The sequence below is a fragment of the Monodon monoceros genome, unplaced genomic scaffold (genome assembly GCF_005190385.1).
Source record: "Monodon monoceros isolate NGI ecotype Baffin Bay Population unplaced genomic scaffold, NGI_Narwhal_1 Super_Scaffold_6, whole genome shotgun sequence".
NCBI lineage: Eukaryota > Metazoa > Chordata > Mammalia > Artiodactyla > Monodontidae > Monodon > Monodon monoceros.
Genome location: NW_021703783.1, coordinates 41,202,175 through 41,227,235, shown reverse-complemented (window position 1 = coordinate 41,227,235; position 25,061 = coordinate 41,202,175). Strand labels below are relative to the sequence as shown.

The window sequence follows — 25,061 nt, the reverse complement described above, 5'->3', positions numbered from 1 at the left end:
GCTGGCAATGCTGAGCAGAGCTGTGTAGCCGTCAGAGGGCCTGGGGCCAGACTGCGACCAAGGGGACATCAGAGGACAGAGCCCGAGACAGCCTGAGACAACAAGATTGAAGCCCGGCGCCAGGCCCATAGAGAGGAAGGGAGGAAGGAAGGAGGGAAGGAAAAAAGAAAACGGATTAGAATAAAAGAAAGAAAGGGGAGAATTACAGAAAAGAGGGGAGGCAGGATGAAAAGAGGGGGAGAGCAGGGAAAGGAAGGCGTGTAGAGAGCGAGCCGGAGGAAGGGCGGTGACAGGAAGGCAGGACGGGGTAGGGCGCGGGCTGGCCGGGCAGCCGTGGCATTGTGCAGCCCGCTGGCTGGCCGGGCCTTTGCCGCAGGACCGGCTCCGGGCGCGGCGGCCACTTCTGTCTGGACACAAAGGAGGAAGAGGCCTTCTCTCCTGCCTCTCCCGGGCGACCTGCTGAGGTGGGTACATCAGGCCTCTGGGATATAGAACCCTATCTCGGCCTAGGCAGCCGCCCAGGCAGCTGGGAGCTGAGCCACGGACTCGTCAAGGAGCAAAGAAGACATGAGGAAGGAGAAGGTTTCACACCCGCTCCTTCTCTGCATCTTCGCCAGGGAACAGAGCCCATCTGTCCCAACCTCAGTCTTCTTAGAAGAAAGATGCCCCTACAGCCCCTCTCCTGTGGGCCTCTACTATTTGGGAGAGACCCCAGACATACTGGCTGTAAACAGATGCCCCTTTCTCTGCTACCCACTTCGGTCACCGCCTTCTTTTCAACTCCTGAGCAGCCTGCCCACCCAGCAGAGGCAGCAGCAGTGGGGCAGCCTGGATCAGCAGGCCCACGTACTCTGCAGCCGTCAAATTCCCTGTAAAACCGAGGGGAGATTGCCACCTTCATTTCGGAGAGTGAACTCAGACCCTCCTCACTCAGGCACAGACACAGCTGTGGATCAGGAAGCAGGCCTCGCCCACAGCCCCCTCCCCACCAATGCCCCATTTTGCCTAGGCCTTGCTGAGAGAGGCAGCCAGGAGGAGGGGGGCTGGAAGAGCCTGGGAGTCCCTGAGTTCACCAGGCCACCAGGCCGAGGTCCCTCGGGTTCCACAACTGCATGTGGGTAGTGCCCCCCTTCTCTGCATTTGGAGATGGGGTGGCAGGTCAGGGCTCCGAAGCAGACCTTCAGGCTCCCCCCAAATCCACGCTTGGAGGTGTCGGGGCACAAAGGAGGTGGGATCACCAAGCAGGAGGAGTTTGTCTTCCCAGGTTCAGTTGCGCCTGCTGAATCTCCTGCCCGGTTCCCAGCCTCCCTCTCACCCACACCACTCCCTTCAATTTTCCTCATCACCGATGGGGAACCCAAGGGACTGGAGGCCACTGGGAGTCCCTGTTGGGGACGGGCGGGGGGACCCCAACTTTAGCTAGCAGCTGTGCATCCACTCTAGTTCTTAGAGCTCTCTTCTGACCCCAAAAGACGGCACTGGGCACAGGAGAGGCCCCTAAGGGGGCGGAGCACCCTTACTGCATCACCTCAGACCTGGACAGCTGGGACCACAATCAAGCTAGCACCACCGTGGGAAGGACAGACAGACAGAAAGACAGGCAGGTTAGCCTCATCCCCTCCCCTTGCCCTGCACCTCCCTTTTAGTGATTTAAATTCCCTCCGGTTCAATCCACACCAACAAATTCGGATTAAATTTAAAACAGGCTTTTCCCGGTCCCCCAGTGGGTCATCCCCGAGCCCGAAGGCAGGGCGCCCGCTCCCGGCTCGTCAGCGCGGAGGAGGCTGTGTGTACTCCATTTGCTTTCATTTTCCTTCTCCCCATGAAATGGGCTCAGTTCACCTCTCTGCTGCCCTCTCCTCCTCCCCGCCCCCTCCTTGGTTCCCCTCTACTTTCCCCCCTTTTCTCTCCCGATCCCTCTTTGTTGGGAAAAACACACCCACACACACAACTCCTCCTAGCTCAGGCCTGCGCTGGAAGCAGAAACTGAATTCTCCTGGCCTGCGGCGAGGAGACCAGCGTCCTGCACCCACCCCAGGTGGGTACCCGGGATCCCTACACACTAGGAGTCCAGCCGCTAAACCCAGCAGGAGTGAAACCCCCAGGGGCTGTGAACGTGGCCCTCTCAACGCCACAGCCTACATTCCCACCAGCCCCCTGCCCAGCCGCCCCACAGCAAACGGGGCTATTTCCAGCTCCCCCAGCCCGGTCCGGTTTCCCCGCCTGGGGAGTGGCTGGAGGGGGAGCGGCCCCAGAGCTAGGGGTGCTCTGCGCTTGGAGCCCCCGTGGCCTTGGGCGCCTGGTTACCCGATCTTTGTGGGATGTGTGTGTCGCAAGGAAATTTGCAGTGACTTTGGAGCCCAGACTGAGGAAGCCGAGGTGGCGAAAGGAGAAACAATAAGTGTCCGAAGTACAATTAAGGGGCCAGAGCCGCTAGTCTCTCCCCCGCCTTCCCTGCCAGGCTAGGAGCTGTCTGGCCTCAAACCTCAGGGCAAGCCGCGAACCTGGAGCCAGAAACTCAGCCCATGGTGGAGGGAACCAGAGGATCCGGCAGCCAGAAAGCAGGAGGAACGCTCCCTCCAACTTGGGCGCGCACCAAGCAGCTCCGCTGAGTTGCAGAGAATCCAGTGAATGAAAGTGTACATTCCGACAAATTTGCCCGATTTTTTCCAGCCTTTGGAAGGACAGCCTAGGGTTTGGCACGTCTCAGACGGACGGACAGACAGGCAGCCAGGCAAACCGCATCTCCGGAGGCAGACAGACTCACAACATGAGTGTGAGCCTGAAATCGAATACAGGTTCAACATTCCCCAGGCCTCTGCCAGGCCGGGTGAGCGCCGATCTCCCTACCTTCTCTCCCCTCCAGGGCGTTGGGCAGAGACCCGGAAGCCTCGGTCCCTCTGGCTTGGTCCAATCCCGCCTCGGGAAGCGCCTTCGTTACCTGCTCCTCGGCTCCCCACGGCCACAGATGCAGGGAAGCCGCCTCCGCCGGGGGAGGGAAGCCCCGGCCACCGCAGCCGCCGCTGCCCGCCCTTCTTCCCTCCCTCCCTCTTTCTCGCCCTCCCTCCCTCTCTCCCTCCCTCGCGCTCTGCCGCTCGCGGGGCCCTCCCGCGGGCAACCTGTTCTGGACCAAATCCAGGTAGCTCCGAAAGAGACAAGAAAGAAAGGACCTCTTACGTGGAAAAGAAAGAAAGAAAGACCTTTAACTGCATTTATTTTTCACGCTCTGACCCTTGGTGGGCCTCAGTTCAGACGTCCTGGGCCCGGCCCTGCAGCTGCAGAGGTGTGCGGGGCCTGCCGCCTCGCCCACGCTGGCCGCCGCGCCCCGCGCGCTGTGCGCTGCACACTCTGGGCCGCCGCCCGCGCAGCCCAAACACCAAACAGACCTCAAGGTCCTTACTACAGACTCAACCTCCGGTTGCCCGCCTCGCCGCTGGCCTCTGCCCAGGAGCCCGCTCCGCTCCGTCTGCGGCCAAAGTCCACACACAATCCACCTTGTTCGTGCTCTCGCGCCCGGCCGGACACCCTTCCTAGCCAAAGCGCCCACTGGCCACCCTCGGGCCGCGGCCTTGCCCGGGGCTGCAAACCTCCTCCCCTGCACGGGACCCACACAAAGCCCAGTGTCCTGACGCTCCCACCTGCAGCCCCCTGTCCCTGGCCCCGCTGCCCTTCACCTGTTCCCGAGAAGGGCTGCATCTCCGAGCGAGCCGAGGCAGGCCGGTGGGCCCGGGCGGAGGGTGCTGGGGAGCCGAGGTCCCAGGGAGGCCACAGAGGCTCGGCCGGCTAAGCCGGAGCCCCCGCAGGCAGGCGAGAGATCTCAGAGACCAAGGCTCTCCTTGGTGAGCTCTTGCCTTTTCCTCCTTCTCCTGCGAGTCTTAAACACTCACACGCCGAGAGTTCAGCTCTATAAATCCTGCTCCTCTTTCCCATATCATAATTAAAAAAAAACAGTAGGGGAGGTTTTAACTTTTATTGCGATTTCTGGAGTTGGGCTGCGGAGCATATATTACGTTTACGCTTATGTACTCTTGGCGGGGAGGGTCCTTTAAGAAATAAAAATCCATCTTAATATCCGCAGACGAGAGAGAATTTTTTCCCTCCTCTTCACGCTGTTTCTTTTGAAGACTCCCTTCCAGCGAAGAGAATAAATAATCACCATTGCCTTAGCCATGATCCACGGCCCCAGGGCCCCTTGGTGGACTCTGGCCACCAGACTGGCCCTCACCTTGGCCCTGTGAGAATGTACCCCATTCCCCAGGATATGGGGGGGCCACCGACCCCATAAGCCCACCAGCTCTGAAACAGATATTGGGGCAGAGAGACCCAAAGCACAGAAGTCGTTCATTGGTGAATTTCGGCCCATCAGGGATGCCGTCTCCAAGCCAGGCACTCCTGAGCACCCAGCCCCTGCCTGGGACTCCCTTCACTCCAGCTGGCCCCGGGCTTCTGACAGCCTGAAAACTCAGAGACTGCTAGGGGCTCCCAAACTGGGGAAGCCCTTGCCTGCCTTGTACCAGGTGGCCTTCCTCTCTGAAAACCTCCCCATTTCCCCTGGAGCCATAGGGCGATTTGAGCACTTCCTTCCAAGGGAAGAGATTTTTTTCCCCTACCAAGGGCTGGGGGACAGACAGAAAGACAGACTGACAATTTCAGCTGGGGAGAAGGAAGGCCCTATTCCCATTTCCTCCTCTAGTCTCCATTGGGTCTCTTCGTACACGAGAGAGAGAAAGATACACGAGTGTGCTCAAAAATATATACAGGGGATCTGAGAGAGCCTGGAGGAGATAGAGATATAGAACCAGAGAACCACACTCATCCAAGGTTACACATAAGCCCCCAGCAGTCAACTGCGTGAATACAGAACTCCATGTATATATTGTGTTCCGGGGACATGATTTTGTTCCCTTGTCTGAAAGTCTATAATGTTTTAATAATCATAATAATTCCAAAGTAAGAGAACCAAGAACCTGGCTTTCTCTTTCCCAGTCTCTCTGAGAACGGGGGTGTATCTCCCCATTCTCCCTGGTCCTCCCCAGTTTTCTCTGCAGGCAGCGAAACCTCGCTGGAGAGCCCTCTCTCTAGTAACCAGGACCAGAATTGAGCAACCAGAGGGGCCAAGGAGGCGAAGAAGCTTTGCAAAGTTGCACACTGCTTGGATTCTCCCTAACCCAGGTCCTCCCCTCCTCCCCCTGGCATCAGCCGACAACCTCCCCAGCAATATGGTGATGGTGGGCGCTGGCAGCCTCCCTTCACCCAGACATTTCCACACAGTGCAAAGACAAGCAGCTGTCTGACAGGCACAGACACAACACACCAAGGCCTACGGGCAACAGACAGCTAGAAAGAGACCAGAGCCAGATTCCTGCCCTGATGTTTCCCAGTAGGGTAGGTGTGGGGGGGTTCTACTTGGACTGGATGGCTTTCCTCCAGCCTACTAACACCCTAAATGTGCCCTTCTCCTGGCGACGGAGATACAGAAGGGGAAGGCGAGGTGGCTGAGCTGCTGGTCAGAGTTCCCCAACTCTTAGGACCCCAGGCACCCCACTTTTCTAAGGAGAAGCTCCAGCCCCAGCCGACTGGAGGCAGATTTTTTTCCTTGGAGGTGGAAGGTAGGAGAAGCTAACTCTTCCAGAGACCCCTTTCTCTTTCTGTGGTCTTTTCTCTCTTAATCATCCTGCCCCACCCTGCTACCCAACTGAGCTGGCCCGCCAGGCCACCTCTTACTCAAATTCCTGAATTTCCTTGGAATTGGTTAGACCTTCTTTGTCTGTCTCCATCAGCTGGGCCCAGGAAACAATAGCTCCAGGAAAAACTCCTCTCCCTCAATCACGGGGATGGGGACAGGCTGAGGAGTGGAAAGGGTAAAGCGGGGTTCTCCAGACTTGTGGTGTAGCCCCACTCACAGCTAGCCCGCCTCAGCCTGTACCCACTTTGCCTTATCTAGGAGGGGCGCTGGGGGCAGTCCCACCGGGGAGGGTAGGAGCGGGGTAGGTGGGTTGGGGCCCTCGACGATAACCGACTGATGTAACTCAGACAGTTTCTTGTTGCCGAGTTCAAAACTCAATCCCAACAACATGAAACTACCTAAGCCACAGATCAGCTGAGCGAACAGGGCGGGAGATTCAGCTTTGCATCTATCAGGAGAAGGGAAGGGGGTTGGGGAAGGAAGAAATTCAGCCCCATCCCCCTTTCCGCCCTCACGACCTCCCTAAGGACGAGAGGGTAGACTTTGGGTGGCTGGGTGGGTAGGGGATCTGCCTGCCCCGTCAGCTGCTAGTCTAAACAAACCGCTCAGAGAGACTCTGGTGAAATGGGACCTCCAGCTGCCAAACCCCCGCCCCGCCCCCAGCACCGCAGCGGAGCAACCCCCCTGCCTCTGGCCCTGGCCCTGGGGGAAACTGGAGTGTCCTTCCACTCTCCAGCTGGGTCCCCTGTCTTGCCCTTCTGGCTCTCCTGTGCTCTCCTCCTAGATTCCCTCTGATCTTCTCCGTCTCTCAGCTGGACTCCGGCTTCCCTTCGTCTATGTGTGGCCGAACCACTCCAGAGCCTCTTCCGATCAGGCCACTTGCCTGGCAAAGCCCCACGGCCGGGCAGAGTGGGGACCGAGAGCCTGGTTAAGGCTCACATCCAAATCAGCAGAAAGCAGGAAGACCTAAGCTTCAAGCTCCAACACTCTCTAGCCCACCCTCCCTCCGCTTCCCCCAGCAGACGGCCAGAATGAGAGACGTCTAGACCCATGTGTCGAACTCAAGGAGACCCTAAGCGACCGAGTAAAGAAAGAAGCCCAAAACCACCAATTTACTCCTTTGACCGCCGAACCCCACGGCAACGGGGCTGGGGACGGGGAGCTCACGGCCACTGCCCTCCACCGCGAGCCGCCACAAGGCAAGCCTGGGCTCTCAGCAAGCGCGGATGCATGAAACACCTTCCACCCTGCTCTGCCCACTGCGCGCTGGGCACCTGGGGACGCCGCTATTCCCCACTCCAGCGCCAAGAGAAGAACAAGAAACCGCTTCTCTTACCTTGTCGCTGCCTCGTCGTCGTCCTCCTCCTCTTGCCGCTGCCCGTGCTTCTGCTGCTGCTGTCGGGGGGGGGGGGGTGGCTGAGCTCCTTGCCCCCCTCCGGCGGTTAAGTTTATTCCTTTCCTCGGATAGGTGGGGGGCTCTTGGGGTTCCCCCGAGCAGCGGTGGGGTGCGCCTGGCCCAGCACCCCAGGCAATCAGATCCGTCTGCTCCTCAAGATTGCAGTTTGCTCTCTGCCTCTTTCCCTCCTCCAGTCACCTTTAAATGCATCTTTTACTACAGCGCCACATTATATTTGCAGATCATAAAATCCACCTCGCGCACCAAGACCGTCCTGACATTACTGTTTTATGACCTTGACTTATTGTGGTCACCTGGATAATATTTAAATCAACGTTATGGTCTCTCACTTACATTAAACCCGCCAAGAGACGTTCTAGAAAGGCTCTAGGAGATGAGTCAAACACAAAACACACACATCCACACACTCAGCCCCTTTGGGGGGAGGGTGTCGCTAAAAAAAACACTAAAAACAAAAAACCACCCATTTGAGGATCATGATTCTGGAAATTTATTAGGATTTTTTTCTCCATTAAGGAAGCTACATGCAAAAGATACAACGTACAGAATATCTTTAAATAACACAACTCCCAGACAGGGATAGGGCGATATTTGGGGGAGGGGCACTCTGTCTTTGCTTCACTATGTTCTATTTTAAATTAAAAAAATTTTTTTTGCTCCTCTGGATGGATTTTCTGAGATGGCAGTGCATGGGGGATGTGCGGGTGCTGGGAGAATGGGAGTAAAGCAGAAAGCAGTACAAATACGAGACTTCAAGCAGATTCTCAGAACGATTGGGAGGTGAAGACACAGAGAGGGTTTGGTGCAGGCGCTGGACGCTATGACAAACACACAAACACTAGCCGAACTTTCCAAAAACGTCTATTATTCTAAGGAGGAAATGCAGCAAGGAAGGAGCGATTCTGACTGTGCTCTTCGAGATTACAGACCTTCTCTGGTTGATTTTTTTTCCTCTTTTTTCCCCCTATAATCGGGTGGATTCGACCTTAACTTTGCCTGGAGAACGGGATGCTATGTGTGAGTGCGTGGGTGAGTGAGGGGTTGACACACACACCAGCCACACTCCCACCCTCGTCTATGCGGGCACACCACACCCCACAACCCAGCACCCCATTTCTCCTGCTTTAGGTGGACACATCTTCGCAGCAAGAACCATAGGTCCCTTGAAAGGAGTGTCTGAGGTCTTTGCCTTTTTTGCAGGCGTGTTGCATTTATACTCAGGGAGGAAAAAATATATATACCACCAGGCACAAAGGGAGGAGGGGCGGGGAAAGGAGGGAACGGGGGGAAGAGGGTGAGTGGGAGGGGAGACCCCTCGCTCAGGTGAAATTAAAATTGGAGGTCAGTTCCCGGATTCGATTCTCTCGGTTCATTTTCTTGAGTTTCATTCTGCGATTTTGAAACCAGATTTTGACTTGTCTGTCTGTAAGGTTAATGGTCTTGCTAATCTCCAGGCGGCGCTCTCGTGTCAAATACATATTGAACAGAAATTCTTTCTCCAATTCCAGCGTCTGGTGTTTAGTATAGGGACACCTCTTCTTCCTTCCGCTCTTTGCTGTCAGCCAATTTCCTGTGGTGTTTTCTGCCTTTATCTCCTCTGTTAAAAATAACATTATTTACATAAGTATCCCTCGAAGAGGCAACCCTCGCAGCACTGCAGCCTTGGCCAGCTTGCAGTGGGGGCAGCTGAGGGAGCACAGGGGAGCTGTTCTCGCCCCACAGGCCTGGCTGGTGGGGTCCTCCTGGCCTCAAGGCTCTTAGAATTTCTTTGGGGTCTAGACTTACAGGGGAGAAAGACAGAAAGTACTTGCCTCCAACGCGTCTATTAAATTTAATCACCCAATCCACCTTGACCTAGCATGTTCTGAGAACTCCTGCTCTCCCTCAGCTAGCTGACCCTGGTGTGCCCTCTAAGCCTCACCAGACCCCGCCTCCTCTCTGTTCCTTTCCAGCTCTGTAAAAATCCAACCAGAAGGAAAAAGTGTTTTCCAGGCCTCAGACCCGGTGGCAGAGGCCACCTCGCTGCCCAGAGCAATTTCCAGAGAGCTTTGACCCCATTCAACGCAGTGGAGGGATGTCGCCCCAGACTCTGCAGCCAGAGGCCATTGCAGCCGTCTCTGCACCAGATCCCCAGCCCTGGCTCCCACCTGAAGTGTCACAGAGTGACTCTACCCCATTGGATCTCCCATTGCCAGCTTTTCCTATCCCGGCCATTTCCCCCAGGAGTAACCGAGGCAGGGAGCTTGTGCAGTCAGCGGAGGTCAGGGGCAACAGCTATGGGGCATGCTGAGGAGTCCTCAGTCAACTGCCCTGGCCAGAGACCTAAGGTCAAGGGAGAGAGATCCTGAGGAAATGCAGCCTCCTGGAAATCTCCTGCCTAGTCTATGTAGGTATGTATGCATGCATGTTCACGTGTATTTCTGCAGAGATACACACTCCTACACATATGTACACACACAGGGATATGTACACATGTGTCTATTTATATCAGGAGATGCTATAAGTGTGGTGTGCATTTCCCTTTCCCTTATCTACAGCTTCTCCCCCCCGCCCCCGGCACAAATTCTTGCTGAAATGAACCAGCCTTGCTCCTCAAGCAGCAGAAGAGACCTTGGCCATCTTTTCTAGGGAAAAACCCAGAGTCCAGAGACCCGAGAGGGACACCCAGCAAAGGACTCTGCTGATGGCTCTGTGCTCTATCTCCCCTTCTATGCCAAATGAAACTGCCAGGTTCCTGGATCTTAGCTTGATGGGGAGTGGGGTGGGGGCCCTAGGGGAACCAGGAGGCATCAGAAAATGCAGACTTGAGGCTGTAGTTTAAAACACTTTAATGTCCTTAATTCTGTTCCCACCTCTGCACCTGCAGCCTTCTGCCAAATTTTTTAAAGGCTCTCCACATCTAACTCTGTGCCATTTATTTTTTATTGGGGTTGTTGGGGTCTGGGGGAAGGGGAGAAATTACAAATGGGGAGTCTGGCCCAAAGCCCTCTTGCCTCTGGCCTGGTGGAGGCACCAAAATGAGGGGGGCAGGCAAGAAGGGAGCAGGCAGAGTCAGAGGGATTAGTTGGGGTGGGAGGGTTTAGATGGTATGGGGATGGCAGGGGAGAAAGGGGAGCCTACCAGAATGGGGGCAGTTTGAGCTAGGAGGTAGGCTTGTTAAACTTGACTTTGCTTTTGGTGGGGCTAGAACGCAGCTTTTCCTACCCTAAATCTGCACCCCAACCAAGCTCGGGGTATGGGGAGATGGTACAAAATTAAACTTTTGGGCTGCACACGTGCCACCAGCAAGGCTTCGTGGGTATGCGTGCCTCTCTCCCCCTCCCCCTCATGAACACACCCGTGCCCACCTTCTGGCTAGGGTCTCCATGGGCTGATTTGCCAAGGCCACCTTTGATTTGCAGAGGATACCCAAGAGGACGAGGGTCTGCCCTCACCCGCCAAAAGAGTGCGTGTGCATGTATGAGAGGGCATGCGTGAGTGTGTGTGAGTGTGACACAGGTCGCCTCCGGGCATACGTGTGGACCGCATCCATATACAAAGCGCCATAAGACCCAGGCCGCCCCCACTCTGCTCAGTTTTCACTGTTTCATCTGCCTCTGCACCCAAAGAGCCCTTCTTACGCACAGCCTCCAGTAGCCAGTGCTGTGGGGAGCAGGTTTATCCCCTGCCCGTCCCCCCCGCCCCACCAGTCGGGCCTTTTCTGATGCTTTTTGCTCCAACTTTTCAGGGTAAGTCCCCTCAGCCTCCCTCCACTGCTCCCGTTTCCTCCACATTTTCTCCAGGTGTCAGAGAAGGGTCCTGAGGGCCCCCAGTACCTGCAGCAGAAATGAATCTTGAACCCCGAGCTTGAACTCTGGCTAGGCTTTCCCTCGCCACCAAAATTACAATAAAATCCAACTAAAGCCTCACTCCCTTTCAGGAGAAAACCGCTTACCATGCACACAGAAATTTCCCAACCACTCATTTGTAAGCTGCTTTTGGAAACCAACGGGAAAAATTTTTTAAACGTTAACTATAAAAAAAAGGAAACAAAATTTCAAAGGGGAGACAAAAAACTTACAACATTCCAAATGCCCTGTTCCAACGCCATACGCAGCCTGGGCGTCTGGGGGAGGGAGGGACGTGGAGGGCAGCCCTTCACCTCCACCTCTTCCGGCCCCAGCACCGCGGCCAGAGGCCCCCCGACCGAGCCAAAAACCGCAGGGGCCCAAGCCACACGCACAAATCAGACCCACAAACAACAAATCGCGCCTCGCAGGAAACAATTTTCAACTGGGAAAACGCAGTAAAGCGAAATCCCCCTTCTCCCAAGTCTGTCCTAGCCCCTGGCCCAAGATCGCCATTTTAAGCTTTTTGCATGCTTCTGACCTGAGCGGGGGTGGGGGGGTGGTGGGGGAGTGTGGTGGTGGGGGGGCATCAGCTTCCCAGGACACGAACGCAGAGCAAGCAAACCAAAGCCAGCACGCGCCCGGGATCGGTCCCCCGCCCTGGGCAACACAAGACGCTGCAGGCTGCCCGCCGTGCGCACCACCCCGGCCTCGGCGCCCACAGCCGCTGCCGCCGGCACCTCCACTTCGCCGCTTACCTTCCCTAGCCAAACGAGGCGCCACCAGCCTGGCGCTCAGCAGGCACGAGTCCCAAGCCGGGGTCGCATTCCCAAGACCGTCCAGGCCCTCCTCGGCCCAACCCTCTCCCTGCCCCCGCCCCGGCCACGAAGACCAAGTGCCCGAGCGTCCCACCCGGGCCACGGCCCAGGAGGCCTTACCTTTCGCTTCGTTATCCGAGGTGTCTGGGCTGGAGTCGGCGGTTTTGGCCCGATCCTTTTCGCTCTCCAAGGGGCTGCCCTTTGGGCCCGCCAGGCTCTGCTCGGTCTTGATCTCATTGGGGCTGGGGGTCTGGCTGTCGGACTTGGGTGTCTCAGGGAAACTCACTTTACCCCGGAGCTGGGGAGACTCCAGATGTTCGGCGCGCGGGTTGAGACTGGCCCGCTGCTCGAAAGGGGCTTCGAAGTCGTTGGCCCCGGCACAGTGGGGCGGCTTGTCCAGCGCGGAGTAGCTCGGGCTGGCGCGGTAGTAGCTGGGCACCGGCACCTCGTGCTCCCCGAGGCAGGACTCCTGCAGGGTGTGGGAGTAGAGAGCTGCCTCGGGGCCACTTTTCGCCCGCTTCTCTGCGCTGTACACGCAGCAGACATTCTCCTCCTTGACACTAGGTGGGTAGGAGCAGGAGGATAGCGGCCTGCCAACAGGTTGTTCCAGGCGGTAGGCGGCTTTGGGGTCGCCCCAGGAGTCCAGCTGCGAGAGGTAGGACGGGTAGGTGTTGAGGGCGAGGTTGGGGCTGCTGCCCTCGTCCCTCTTGGAGAGCGAGGGCGCGAGCCCGCAGCCCCTCATCACCCCGCAGTTGAAGTCACTCCCAGATTGCATATACATGCCTGCGCTCCGGCTATAGCGCTCTCCTCCGCCAGGCGCAACCAAGGGCTCCGCGTACGAGTTCGGAGTTACATTGCGAGGGCATGTCATTTTCAGAGAGAGGGGTTTTTAAGGAGCAATACTACTGCGGAGGAGCTGACATCTTTTTTTTTCCCCATCCGGGAGGGGGGGCGGTTGGAGGGGCGGGAGGGAAAAGAAGGGGAGGGGGGGAAATATCAGCTCCATAATTATCCGCGCATTCGGCCCTCACCATGTGACGGCTAGACCAATGGGATTTGAAAATGGCCTTGATGATTCAGACGGCCGTGACGTCAGCGGGGTCAAGTTGTCTGCAGGCGGAGCGCGCACCGTGGAGTAACAGCGCCACCTAGCAGCCGCCTCGAGGTAGGGGCGCCGGAGCCCTTACCCGCGAACAAAGGAAGGGCCCCCGCGGCGACTGGGGCAGGAGCAGGGTGGAGGGGATGAGGGGGTTCTAGGGAGGATGGGGTTTGTTTACCCGGGAAGCAGCCTGTAACTCTTGGGGAGAGGGGAGCGGAGAGGGGGGAAAATGCGGGACAGAGTGAGAGAGCGAGGCAACTCGGGGCTCAAAACAGTCACATTCAAACTAAAAGGTGAAGACACGATTCAGGTACTTCTTCCCCTCCTCACCTCCTCTTTTCCTCGCCTTGGCCCCCGCCCCCACTTCTTCCCCTGGGATGGGAGTGGGGTGAGGTTTGGGGGAGGGATCCTGCGGGCAGAGAAAGGGAGAGGAAAAAGTTAAGGAATCCCAAACGGAACTAAAGTTTCTCCTCTCCTGCGTCCTCTTTCGTCGGTCTCGGCCCTTGGGGCTGGGAGCTCAGCTCGGGACCTCCCGTCACGGAAGTTGGTTGAGTTGCAAGTTCCCCGTGGGGACTGACGGGGAATCTCCAGTGTCTGGGGCAGGCCAGGGAGGAGGTCAAGATGACTTCAGGGCTGCTTGGGAGAGGGGGATTCCGAGGGGACTGAGGGGTCGCGGGAGGAGGAAGCCGGCAACCAAAGGCACCGGCTCCCCGACCAGGGAGTGCGGCCTGGACCTGGCTGGGTGGGCGGCTCCTGGGCTATCAACTCAGGGGCAGGAAGGCTTTGGCCTTGGAGCCGGTTCGGCTGCTTTGCTCCAGGCCCTGGCGGCCCTGGCTTTCCAGTTGACCTTGCCCCCACGAAAACAGGGAGCATTCCCAGAGAGAAAGAGGGAACCCTCGGGGCCTCGGGCGGTTTGGGGGAGTCACGTATCAACCGGGAAACCAGGGCAACGGACGCGACAAAATGCGACCCAGAGAAGTGTCCTTCAACAGAGCGATTTTTTTAAGAAAGGGAAGCGAGAAATAAGGGACAAGGTATGTTTCAAATAGTTCTTTCCGTTTCTTCATCGCCTTTCTCACAAAGCGAACTTAACTCTCCACCCTTTCCTCAGGAAACGGAATCTGGAGTATAACTTGTCTTTCCGGTCGCCCCACATTTTCCCCTGGACCGAGCCATGGGTTTCGACTTTCCGAAGGGCTGGAGCCTGGCCGGGAAAAGACCAGTGCTCCAAGACGCCCTGGCGCGGAGGAGTGAGAAGGCTGGATCGCTTCTAGGGAGGCCCAAGCCCGCGGCTGCTAGAAGACGACTTCGGAAAGAAATCCTCCGAAATCTGTCATCCAGAGGGCGAGAGAAAAGGCGCAGGGGTCCCCGAACCCCGGGAAAACTGGAAGAGAATGTTTAATGTGTGACTTGCTGGCAGGCCAGCCAGGGGAGATTTGAAATGCTTTCGTGTTTTCATTTACAGAGGTCGCCATGGGCTCGGCACAAGGGGTTGGCCCCGGCAAGGTTAGCCCGTTTAGGCCCCAGATGAGACTTGGGACGGCCCCGGTGGCAGTCAATCCAGGGAGCCATTTGTCCCACCCCGCGGGAAACGCAGACACTTTATGGCCACTCTGTTTGTATTATCTGCGTAAGTCTTTCCCCACCAGTTTGATCGAAACTGTTTGCTTTTACGAGGACCCAACGAAAATTCCCCGTCATATTTATCAGCCGAGGATAAAAATTTAGTATGGGAACTGATATTTCCTCATTTATGGGGCGGTGAAATTAAAGACCAAAGCAATTGAGAATTATATGGCTTTGGGGGTGTTCCCTCCCCCCTCTTTCACATCTCCTTTATTTTCCTGCCTGGTGTCCCTGTCCCTGGAGTTTGGCATCCCAGTCTCCTGCCCTTGCCCCCCATCTTGGGGTCTGCTGGGCCCTCTCCCCCAGACCCAGGTGCCGCTCGACCACCTCAGCTTCTCCTGGTCTTTCTCTCTGTGTTAGTAGCTGGGGGCCGGGACAGCACTCCCTGAGCCTCTCTGCCCAGGCCAGGCTGGGATCGGGTGGGGCTGCGGAAGGTTTCCAAGAGACTCGAAGTGGAAGGGTCTGGGCCCAGCCTGGGAGGGGGTGAGGGAGGCGGCAGAGTGAAGGAGACAAACTCCAGATAACCTCTCAAAAACGTCAAGCCCCACGGCTTAACCTGGGGAATCAGCGGTAGAGAAGCAGAGTCACTCGGCTTTGAGACCTGTCTCCGCTACCAGCCTGACCCCCATCCCAAACTCACTCCTTACCTCAGCCCTGGGTGGGGATGGAGTCGCTTTCAGAATCCTTGCCATTATTAATGGAAATAATCCCCCTGGGAGAAGGAGCCTCGCGCCTCTACTCCCATCTCCTCACAAGAACGAATAGTGTTTAAAGTTGAAATAATTAGAAGTATGATAAACATGGCCCATTAATGAAAAAAGAAATCAAATTCATCAGCCTAAGTGGGACCCCCGGTGGGACAAATGTTTGCCTTTAATTACGCAGGAAAAATGCAAACCTGGAGCTGTTAAACAAGAACCGGAAGACGCCGACTTGAATAACTTGTTGGGTTTTTGCAAACTTGGGATTCTGCGCCAGTGGAGACGAAAGGAAGGAAGACGTGAGGGTGAGGACGGAGAGGGGAGCATTCATGCGGATTTGGGAAAGTACAGTCAGGTGTGGGTCCCAGCCCTGCCCCCTTGGGCTCCGTCTTTCCCGAGGCCACGAGCAAAGGCTGTTTCCATCCTATTGTCCGGGCCTGGTGTTCAAAGGCACTCAGGCTGCCCCAGCCATCCCACTTGCTGCCTGCCGCCACTGCCGGGCGCCTACCGGCTAAGCCCCACCGGGCCAAGACCCTCAGGCCTGCACCCCAAGGGAACCGATTGGGGTCCAGAAGAAATCTGTGTTGCTAAAATCACCCTGTTAAGCCATTTCCCCAACTTTCCAGGAGTGCTGCATCTATGCCTGACTCCCTGGGGCTCCCTGTTCTTGCCTCAACTTGGGGGGTGTGAAAATCCAGGGGCTTCAGGCCAGATGGGCTCAGGCTGCACCTACCTTTTGACCAACCTCTCTACCCCGAGAGCTCTGGTCCCCGTGCCCTTCTTCCCGGTACCTAGACCCTGGAAGTGCAGCAGGGATGAGCAGCTGGGCCTCCTGCCGCCCATGGGACTGTGACCAAGGGAGAGGTGAAGGGTGTTCCTCACAGACTTCAGGGTGGTCAGCGGGTTCCAGACAGCAGGCTGAGGACTGGGGTGCTAGGGGTCCCCATGTGAAAACAGAAGAAGGAAAATCTAGTGCTCAGTGAACAGAAAGGAACCTCGGCTGCTTTCCAGGCTCTAGCCCTCAAAGCACCCCAGAGGCACCCTGATTTCTCCAAGGAAAATTAGTGGAGCTTCCCCACAAGGCTAAGGACATCATCTAGGAAATTCTAAAGGTGAGGTGAAAAGAAGGAAGAGTGTCTTTCCCTTTGGGATAAAATAATAAAATAATTATACAGTGTGTGTGTGTGTGTGTGTGTGTGTGTGTGTGTGTGTTTTGAAATCTCAAGTGAAATGGAAAACAAAATCACACCAGTGGTTAAAATTGCAAGGTTTTCCCCTCTTGTTTTGGAGGCCCAAATAAATCATTCTCTTCTCAAAACCTGAAGGAAAGATTTGCTTTCTTTTTCTTCGCTAACACCGGGCTCTACTTCGGCTGAATTGGGAGCAGAAAAATCCCAGGCAAAAGACAATGCACCGAAGGCCCCCAAACGGATTTTCAAACAGGTACAAGAGGAAAGTGGGAGGCTGAGGACGCTTGGAGGGGCCTCTGGTCTACCCCGGATCTCACTGCCACCCTGGCGGCAGCCTGGCCATCAGAGTCGCTCTCACATCTGGACGTTGTACACGTTTGCACCCAGATGCTATGGAGGTTACCACCTAGACCCGTATCTGACTTGGAGCTTGATTGTATGTACACGGCCACAGATATTCACTTTTACCCAAAAATGTACTCCCTAGGATCCCGGCATCCCGAAGAAGTCTGATAGCCAGCACAACCGCTTTCTTGCCCTGCCGAAGCCAACCAGTTATTTAACTTTGCCTCCTGAATTGAAACCAGACAGTAAACACATCCAGTAGAAGCTTTGGGAGGAGGACGGGTGGGATGATGTCTTTGGCGGGCGGGAAGGGGGGGGGGAAGCCTTGCTCCCCATATTATGGTTTGCGCCCAAGTTGCCCAGTGGGTCGTGTTTCCAGCCGGAGTCAGGGCTGCGGTCTGCCGGCTTACTTCGGAGAAAATCCCACTCCTCCTTTACTGGCTAACTTTCTTTTCGAAGATCTTTGTTTTCCATCTTTGTTTCCCCCCTCTTTCTTTCTTTTTCCATCTTCCTCCTTTCTCTTTATTTGTTTCTTTCTCTTTTTCTCTGCAATTCATTTGTTTCCTTCTCTTTTTCTGATTCTTTCTCTTTCTTGTGTTCCTTAGTTCTCTCTTCTTTCTTTCTTTGTTATACAATTTATTCTTTACTCTTTTCTTTCCTCCTAAATGCTTTCCTTCCCCTTGACTTTCTCCCCTAGCTTTTCTTGTTTTTCTCTGTTGTGCTGGGCACCCTGAGGGGGAGAGCACGAGGCTCAGTAGCATCCCTTCCCAGCCCCACTGCTCAAGCTTGGAGTTGACCTTCGCCCGCCTTCAGCCTTAACTCCACTCCTCACAAGGCGAAGTGTAGGGCTGTCAGCCGCTGGCGGCCAGGGCTCAGCAGTCACTATCAGAGGGAAGGAAAAGCAGGCGCTGGGGCACATCCTGACCAACTCCGCTGCCTCCCTGAAGTGCCCAGGTCCAGGGCTTAGGTATCCTCAAGTCCATCACCCCGAAGAAGCCTCATCCACCAGGTCTGTCTTTGGAGAAGTTGCTCCATCTTTGTCCTGACTTCCAGAGATGAACATTAAAATAGTCCCTGTTTGAGCCCACTTGATACCCCAAGGCTGGAGCTAGGGGAAATGAAGGAGTGGGGTTCTGTCCGTCCCAGGTGAGGGGCAGATCCAAGGGGTCACTAGCAGGCTTAGCAGTCCAAGGCCGCGTCCCTATACAGGCACCTTTGTTCTTCGAGCTCCTGGATTGCAGCCCGCTGGCCTTCCTTCTCTCTCAGTCCTACAATCACTGCAACCTCTGGGCAGGCATTTCTTGTCTTGAATTCTGTCTTTCATCAAACCCTTTGTGGACTTTGCAGGAGGCAGGGTTGCAGGGCTGTGTGTGCAGAGACTCTTCCCAACTTAACGGTCTGAGTCAAGGTTATGGGTCTCCACTTTGTGCAGTGGGTTGAGGGTGTGTGCAGGGCTGTGTGTGTGTGTGTTTGTGTGTGTGTGTGTGTGTGTGTGAGAGAGAGAGAGAGAGAGAGAGAGAAAGAGAGATGCCTACAGGAGAACAAGAGGTTGTGATGGGGAAGACCTGGTCTAATTGACATTGTCCAAACTTTGCGGTTCTGTAAGGGTGTGTCTCAACAGGAGAGCGGCTGGGACTTTCCTAGCAGCCCCCAAAGCTGGATCCAAGGTGGACCTCAGGAAGGATTAATCCCAACCTTTAAGCCTTGTTTTGCCTTAGTCAGAGATACAGCTCCAGACACCCCCCCTCCCACCAGGACCTCAGAACCTCTCTCTCCCCAACCTCCCAGAGACCCTGAGACTTGGTTCCATGGCAAGACCAAAACTTTAAGTTTTTGAAAAAGAGAGGAGGAATCTTGTAAAACTTTTATGCCAAACAAAGTTATAAAAACTTCCCGGGCGTTGCCTTTTCCAAAGGTTTATATGAATAATAAAGAGTGCAGTCGCGTGCACACAGTTCTGGCGGGCTCTGAGCTGGGAGGGTTCAACAAACAGCATTATCCAGCCCTGGGGCAACAGGAAACCCCAGGGGCTGGCCCCTTGGGGGAATATTGGCCCAGAAACGAATTGCCCTACAGATTCCGGAGAGGGGCGGGGAGAGGGAAGGGGTGGCGCCCTTGACTCCCTTGAAGTTCAAAGTTCTTTGTCCTGGTGAGAAAAACCCTCTCTGCCTTCAATCCACTCGAGAAATTATTCCCCAGGTAGTTTCTCCTCCTCCGATTGAGAAACGGCTCCAGGTATCCCCAACTCCATTCACCTTTCAGACACCTAGTCTGTAACTTTCTTCCTTGCCTAAAGCGGAGCCCCCCTTTTTCCCCATCTGGGACACCTAGAACCTGCGGGCTTTCTCTCAGAGGCGCTTGGCTGGGATCTGTGAACCGTCTTCCAAGGCGCCCTCGCATCACCATCCCCCAGCAACCTGGGGGTCTGCGTGACAAAGAAACATCAAACCCACTTCTCCTTTCAAGTCCCCCAGGTTCCCCCTGCACCCCCAAAGCCCATAGTGGGAGGGGGAGGGGCCCAGAGTGCTCTCTCAGCCCACACCACTTAATACCCTTGTAAACTCCCACGTGCGCTATAAACTTGGATTTTTACAACCAACATTCCTCCTTAGCTCCGGGAAACTTTGAACTCGGCCTCGGGTTTATTTACTGGTGGGGGGTGGGATTGGGGGACTGGGAGCTGAGAAAGGCTGGAGGAGAAGAGGCGGGGAAGGAGGTTGCGGGCAAGGGGGTAATGGAGTGGGGGTATGGGGTGTGTTGGGGGAGCCAAGACTGTCCACTGCGGATTTGTTTACTAGTTAGGGCGGAAGCGTTTTCTAACACAGGCCAGATTGGGTCGTTAAGGGCGAAATGAAACTGGGTTTAGAGACGCGGGGTGGGGTGGGGGCACTTTATGGCGGCGTCTAGACGAGGCTCTTTTGTTCCCGGGCAGCGCCACGGCTGGAGGGGATTACCCGAAGAGGTTGAGCCCAGAGTGCCCCTGACCGCCAAGGGGGGTCGGACATCCCAGGGGCCCGAAGGTGGGTTTGTTGGGGGGACAGAGACCTCTTTTTTCTAATTTTTAGAAGGTCACCGAAGACTGGCAGCTTCCTGGGCTGGGATCATAGAAAGCTTTTGTTTTTCTTTCACCATGACACCCCGCCTTCCTTCAGAAATCCCTTCTAGAGCTGGGGACCTTTTCTGGGCTGCACATTGCAGGGAAAGTGGTAGCTTTGGATTTTAAATATTCTTCTCCAAAATCAAGAGCCATTTAGAGATCAGTATTTTGCTTTATAAACAGGTTCTATATAGTTATCTCCATCCTATTTTATTGGAAGCACGGCTGGCAGGCCAATAGTCCTTGTTATGACTAGTGGATAAACATCATACCTAGAGATATCTCTCATGCACAAGTGCACGCGCATGCAAACGTGCATGCACACACACAGAGACGATCCTCAGCTGCATTCCTTCTGACACTCACTACACACTGACAGTGGTTACACACCTCAGAGGACACAAGCCCTAGATGTGCATGTGGTCAGTTTTACTCCATACTATAAGCAAAAGAGTACACATAATATTCCTTTTCATGTGCACCCATAGGCATCCGACAAATATTTGTGTGTGGGCACATGAGGCAATTGTGGGGTTGTATATACACCCCAGTTTGCAAATTTTGTCTCAAGACCTACATTTACAAATGAGAGATTCAGATACCCCGTCATCAAAAACGACGGAACCTAGATGCAATAGTCCATAGTCGTGGTGCTTTTTTCTTTCACTCAACAGAATTATATTGACGAAAACATTTTCTTCGAATTACAGAAGAACAGTTCCAAAGAAAAGGGAAAGATGAGAGAATTGGTCCTAAACCTCTGCCCCCAAATAACGAATTTGGAACAGAGATCGCCAGAGTGCCCTCAACGAATGCGCTGAAAGGACTATAGTTATCTTCATCCGGAAGAAACATACAGCAAATATATGTATGGGTGTGGTGACCATCCTCACGGGTCACCTCCTTCCCCAGCGCCCCACCCCAAGCCAACCTCTTACAAAACAGATCTCTGGGGCTTTCCACGCTCGGAGACCAATGTACAAACATCAGGGTGGCCCCAGCCTAGGGTCTTGTTGTGTCTGGAGGAGCCCGGCCATTTGTGCGTGAGGGGAAGGGGCCCAGCCCTACCCTCCCACCCTCAGGGGCTGGCGCGGTGAGGAAAGGGAGGGGGCTGGTTTCTCCCCCTCTCCCTTCCCTCCCTCAAAACTGTATATAAAAATTCCAATACAGTCTTCTCATAGAGGGAAAAAGAAGAAAAGAAAAAACGAAAGCCCTACCCTCAACCCTACACATTTAACTGCCACAGATGGAGACATCTGGTGGGAGGGCGGTGGAGCCAAGAAAATTCCTATAAATTTAAATTCGATGATGGTTACAATTAACTCCACAACAAACGTGTGCTTAAACGGAAAGCGTTGCTGGGCGTTTGGACGCAGCTCGAGCTGCACGTGAGAAATGAGAGCTTTAAGAGTCGCAGTGGAAAGTCCTCAACTTGAGAGCGGGAGGAAGCTACCGCCACACTCTTGCCCCTGCCCGTGGAGAGAGGGGTGCAGGCCCGCCAGCTCCGGCCTACCTCACCTTCACACGCCTGTCCTCCTCTGCTGGGCTCTGCCTGCCTGCTTCCACCTCCTCCGCCTTGGGAGCATTGAGGGTTTTAAGAGGAGAGGGGCTAATAAAAGGGTCAAATAAAATCATAATATTGAACAGAATGAAATATCTTTATTTGCCACCAAAAAAAAAAATTCACAGCAATCCCTCTGGGACAGGAGCCGGGTGGGGATTGCACACGTACACACGCACTCACACACAAGGAGATGGGTGATTCAAATCTCATTCCAGGCGAGTCCTCCCCATATCCCCTCCGGGTAGAAAGAAATGCTTGTGAAATTTATTTACAAAACTTCAGGCCTCAGCATGGGGGAGGCGTCCAATCCCATCTCCCTACTGCCTCTTCCACCCCAATCTTTTTTTTTTAAAAAAAGAAGGTAACAAATGCATAGACTATAGCTATAAATTCGCGGAGTGGGGCACAGCTTGGAAAAAGGTTAGGAAACCTCAACGCACCAGTTAAGAAATTTCAAAGGAGGGCTCTACACGTTCAAGGGGGAGAACAAATAGGCTTGGGCAGGGCCTGGGCACAGACAGAGGTAGGACACGACTTTGCACACCTAACACCAGGTCAAAGGAACAGAAATTTCACAGCAAGGCGGGATCACATTTAGCTGCTCCCCAGCAGTGGGGAGTGGTGGGGTAGGGACGGGGAGCCCGGGAAGCCTCCCCTCGCAGACACGGTGTCCTAGCAGATCTTCTCACATGGGCAAGGGAAGGCTTACAGTTCGAGGATTGTAAGGCTCAGGCGCTCACTACTCACGCCCCTCCCCCCACCCAATCCGAGCAGCAAGACATTGTCGCGAGGTGTGTTTTATTTTAAATAAAGATTCTTGGCCTCGGCGCCAACGGTGTCCACTCGCCGTGGATCAGACACTTTCCTTCACCCCCCTTTCCAGGCCCGGTCCCTGTCCCACACTGAGTCAGACCAAGGTGAAGGAGGTTCCGGAAAGAAGTGCGGGCAACGGCAGTGGGGGCCAGCCCTGGCCACAGTCCAGTTTTCCACCCGCGGAAAGAAGGCGAGTTAGAAAATAAAAAATAAAAATAAAATAAAATAATCTCCCCCTTTCCCCCCTCCCCCCAAAGGGCCCGGTCTGCGGTTACAGCAGAGGATTTCCCGAGAAATACTGCAGCCGGTCTCTGCTTAGTTTTTTTTCTTTCATCCTTCTGTTCTGAAACCAAATTTTCACTTGTCGGTCCGTCAGGTTCAGCATCCGAGACAGCTGCAGCCGCTTTTCTTTGTTGATATACACGTTGAAGAAAAACTCTCGCTCCAGTTCCCGGATCTGGAATTTCGAATAAGGGCAGCGCTTCTTGCGGGTGCGGGGGGCGTCTGGAGGGGAGGGGAGGGAGGGGGCAAGTGCGAGGAGAGGGGAAGAGAGACACGTGAGACCCCGGCGACCCCAGCCCCACTGCCGGGCAGCCCTCCCGCGGGCGCAGCGCTGGGCCGGGCCACGACCCCCTGGCAGGGCGAGCTCGTCCCCCATCCCGGGCCACCGTGGGACCCGCGCCCCCTCCCCTCGGACGAGGGACGGGGCTGGTGGAGTCTGGGGGAGAAGGAAGCCAGCCGGGGCCAAGTGCGTCCCCACGGACAACGCCCCCCCCCCCACGACTTCTGCTCAGCCGGGCTCCTCTGTCCCTTCCTGCGCTGCCCTCCTAGTGACTCTGAAAACCCACCGCCCCCCCGCCCCCAGAAATCTGGGGGAACCGCGGAGAACAGGCGCGAAGAAGTGAGACCGGGCGAGAGTCGTGGGGAGGCAGGGAGGGAGCGAGCGAGCAGGCACCAAAGACACCCGAGAGCTGCTTCCGGGGGCCCTGGCGCCCCGGGACGCCCGGCGGGCCGCGCCTTCCCCGCGGCCAGGCTAGGCCGGCGCAGAGGCCGCGGGCCGCAGAGAAACGCTGGGCCCCAGGCCTGGAGCAGAGTGGAGCCCTGAGCCGCCTCGTCCCCACCCCCTGTCGCCGCTGACCCCCGGCTTGCTCCGGGTTCTGCTCAGGGACGCGCGAACACAGTTTGAACATTTGGAAAATAGTTTTTGAAAGAAGCAGAGCGGCCCTCGCTGGCCTCCCCGGCCTCAGGTTCTGCTCCATTGCCTCTCTCCCCCACCACTCCCCCTCTCTGAGTTTCTCCCTGTCTTTCCCTTGCCCTCCCCTTTCTCCCCCTCCACCCCTCCCCTCCCTCCCGCCCCCCGGCAGTCGGGCTCCCCATCCTTCCTTAAATGCTCCTCTAAGTTCACGATCAAAGTTAATATAGCCCGCGATGGTGGCGCTTTTAAAAATTTCACAGACCGAGGGAGATAACGGGGAGGGGGTTCACCCAGCTTTTCCAAAGAGCCCTTTTCCCTCCGTCCCCACCCCTTCTCCATCGTAAAAAGTCGAGTCGTTGGGAGAGAGGGCTTTGTAGGTTATAATAAAATCCTTTGAATGCTTATAAAACTCCACATAAAATCGGACTGACCCAAAACACGAGGCCGTCCCCGCTCCCCTCGCCTCCCCCCTACTCTCGCCCTCCCTCTCTGGCTCCCTCCCTCCTGCCCGCCTGTTTCACGGCCGCTGCTACCTACTGGGGGCGGCTCCCTTGGCCGGCTCCTTGGCCGCCGAGTGGGCTGAACCGGACGAGCTGGGATTCGTGTTTTCCTCCTCGGCCTCGGCCGCCTCGGGCCCCGCCTCAGCCCGGGACGCCAGTCCCGAGGCCGGGGGCGCCTCGGGCTCCCCCTTGGCCTCACCCTTGCCCGGGCAGGGGGGCTCGGCGGGCGCATCGCCGCCACCGCAGTAGGCGTTGTCGAAGAAACGGTCGAAGGCTTGGGGCAGGACGCTGTTCTTGTTGACTGAGGAGTAGAAGCCGGCGGGGGCGGCGTGCGGGGCGCTGGGGTGGTGGTGGCCGCCGTAGGAGCCTTCGTTTTTCATGAGGATCTCGGTGACGGTGGAAGGAGGCAGGCACTCCCGGTGCATGAGCTCGTCGGCCGCCGCATAGCAGGAGGAATAGCTGTTCCGGTGGTGCCACTTGCCGGAGGGCTCCAGGCCGTAGGAGACCTCCCGGACCGGGGGCACTTGGGCCGGGTAGGGATAGGAGATCTGACGAGAGGGGGCCTGGGGCAGGAAGGAGGAGACCGTGGAGAACTCGGGCACGTAGTAAGTGCAACTGGGCAGATAGAGGTTGGAGGCGCAGCTCCCTCGCTCGCCGAAATCAGCGCCCCTCTCCTTGCGCGACGGCGAGCAGAAGTTGCCCAGGTTGACCGAGTTAAACATCGTTCTCTTCTCCTGCCGGCTCCAGATGGAGGTTTTGGACCTGATCTAGCGAGGGGGGAAAATTTGGGAAGGCGAGATGACGCGTTATCCGTCTTAGTCTCTCTCCCCGAGCACGTGATCCAAAGTAGATATTGTCATATATCAGTTCGGAGCACTTCGCAGTCGTAGGAGGGGTTCTCTCTTAGGTAAGATGGGGACGTTCAGGCGATTGGTTTGCAAACACCGCAGAAACATTATGAAAATCAATTGCAGATTTGTATTCGTTTTTCTCTTGACACTCCCCTCCTCTCCATTCCACAGAGCGAGCAAAGGAGGAGAGAGAGAGGGTTGGGGTGGGGTGGGCGGTGGGATGGGCGGGGGCGGGGGCTAGGAGGGGTAATTGTATTTTTTTCTAGCTGCTGCTCTTCCCCCCCCCCAGGATTGGGAGAAGGAGGAGGGTTCTCACGTATGGGGGGGGTGGT

At 55.9% G+C, this 25,061-nt stretch overlaps 3 protein-coding genes across 3 annotated transcripts in view; all 3 read right to left on the bottom strand.

The window, feature by feature from the left end:
- The window catches only part of HOXC6 (homeobox C6), a 40,009-nt gene extending 32,791 nt beyond the window's left edge, over window positions 1-7,218 (bottom strand). Inside the window, exon 1 of the mRNA XM_029204695.1 lies at window positions 7,023-7,218. The gene's annotated coding sequence lies outside the window, so the exon portion shown is untranslated. The remainder of the gene's footprint in view (window positions 1-7,022) is intronic.
- Window positions 7,219-7,569: 351 nt separating this feature from the next.
- Window positions 7,570-12,731, bottom strand: HOXC10 (homeobox C10). Its single transcript, XM_029204690.1, has 2 exons — window positions 11,869-12,731; window positions 7,570-8,700 (listed from the first exon to the last, which is right to left on the bottom strand). The coding sequence occupies exons 1-2, from the start codon at window positions 12,617-12,619 to the stop codon at window positions 8,423-8,425; spliced, it is 1,029 nt and encodes a 342-aa protein (XP_029060523.1). The 5' UTR covers window positions 12,620-12,731; the 3' UTR covers window positions 7,570-8,422.
- Window positions 12,732-21,445: 8,714 nt separating this feature from the next.
- On the bottom strand, window positions 21,446-24,714 carry HOXC11 (homeobox C11). The gene is made up of 2 exons (XM_029206044.1): window positions 23,916-24,714; window positions 21,446-22,687 (listed from the first exon to the last, which is right to left on the bottom strand). The coding sequence occupies exons 1-2, from the start codon at window positions 24,598-24,600 to the stop codon at window positions 22,455-22,457; spliced, it is 918 nt and encodes a 305-aa protein (XP_029061877.1). The 5' UTR covers window positions 24,601-24,714; the 3' UTR covers window positions 21,446-22,454.
- Between the last annotated feature and the right edge of the window lie 347 nt (window positions 24,715-25,061).

Bases quoted from the DNA above. Each gene is read 5' to 3' on its own strand.
- HOXC10 (XM_029204690.1), bottom strand. From the start codon at position 12,619: ATGACATGCCCTCGCAATGTAACTCCGAACTCGTACGCGGAGCCCTTG. The intron at 8,701-11,868 runs GTAAGGCCTCCT...TATTTTTAACAG, and splicing joins CTCGGATAACGAAGCGAAAG to AGGAGATAAAGGCAGAAAAC.
- HOXC11 (XM_029206044.1), bottom strand. From the start codon at position 24,600: ATGTTTAACTCGGTCAACCTGGGCAACTTCTGCTCGCCGTCGCGCAAG. The intron at 22,688-23,915 runs GTAGGTAGCAGC...CCTCCCCTCCAG, and splicing joins GGCCAAGGGAGCCGCCCCCA to ACGCCCCCCGCACCCGCAAG.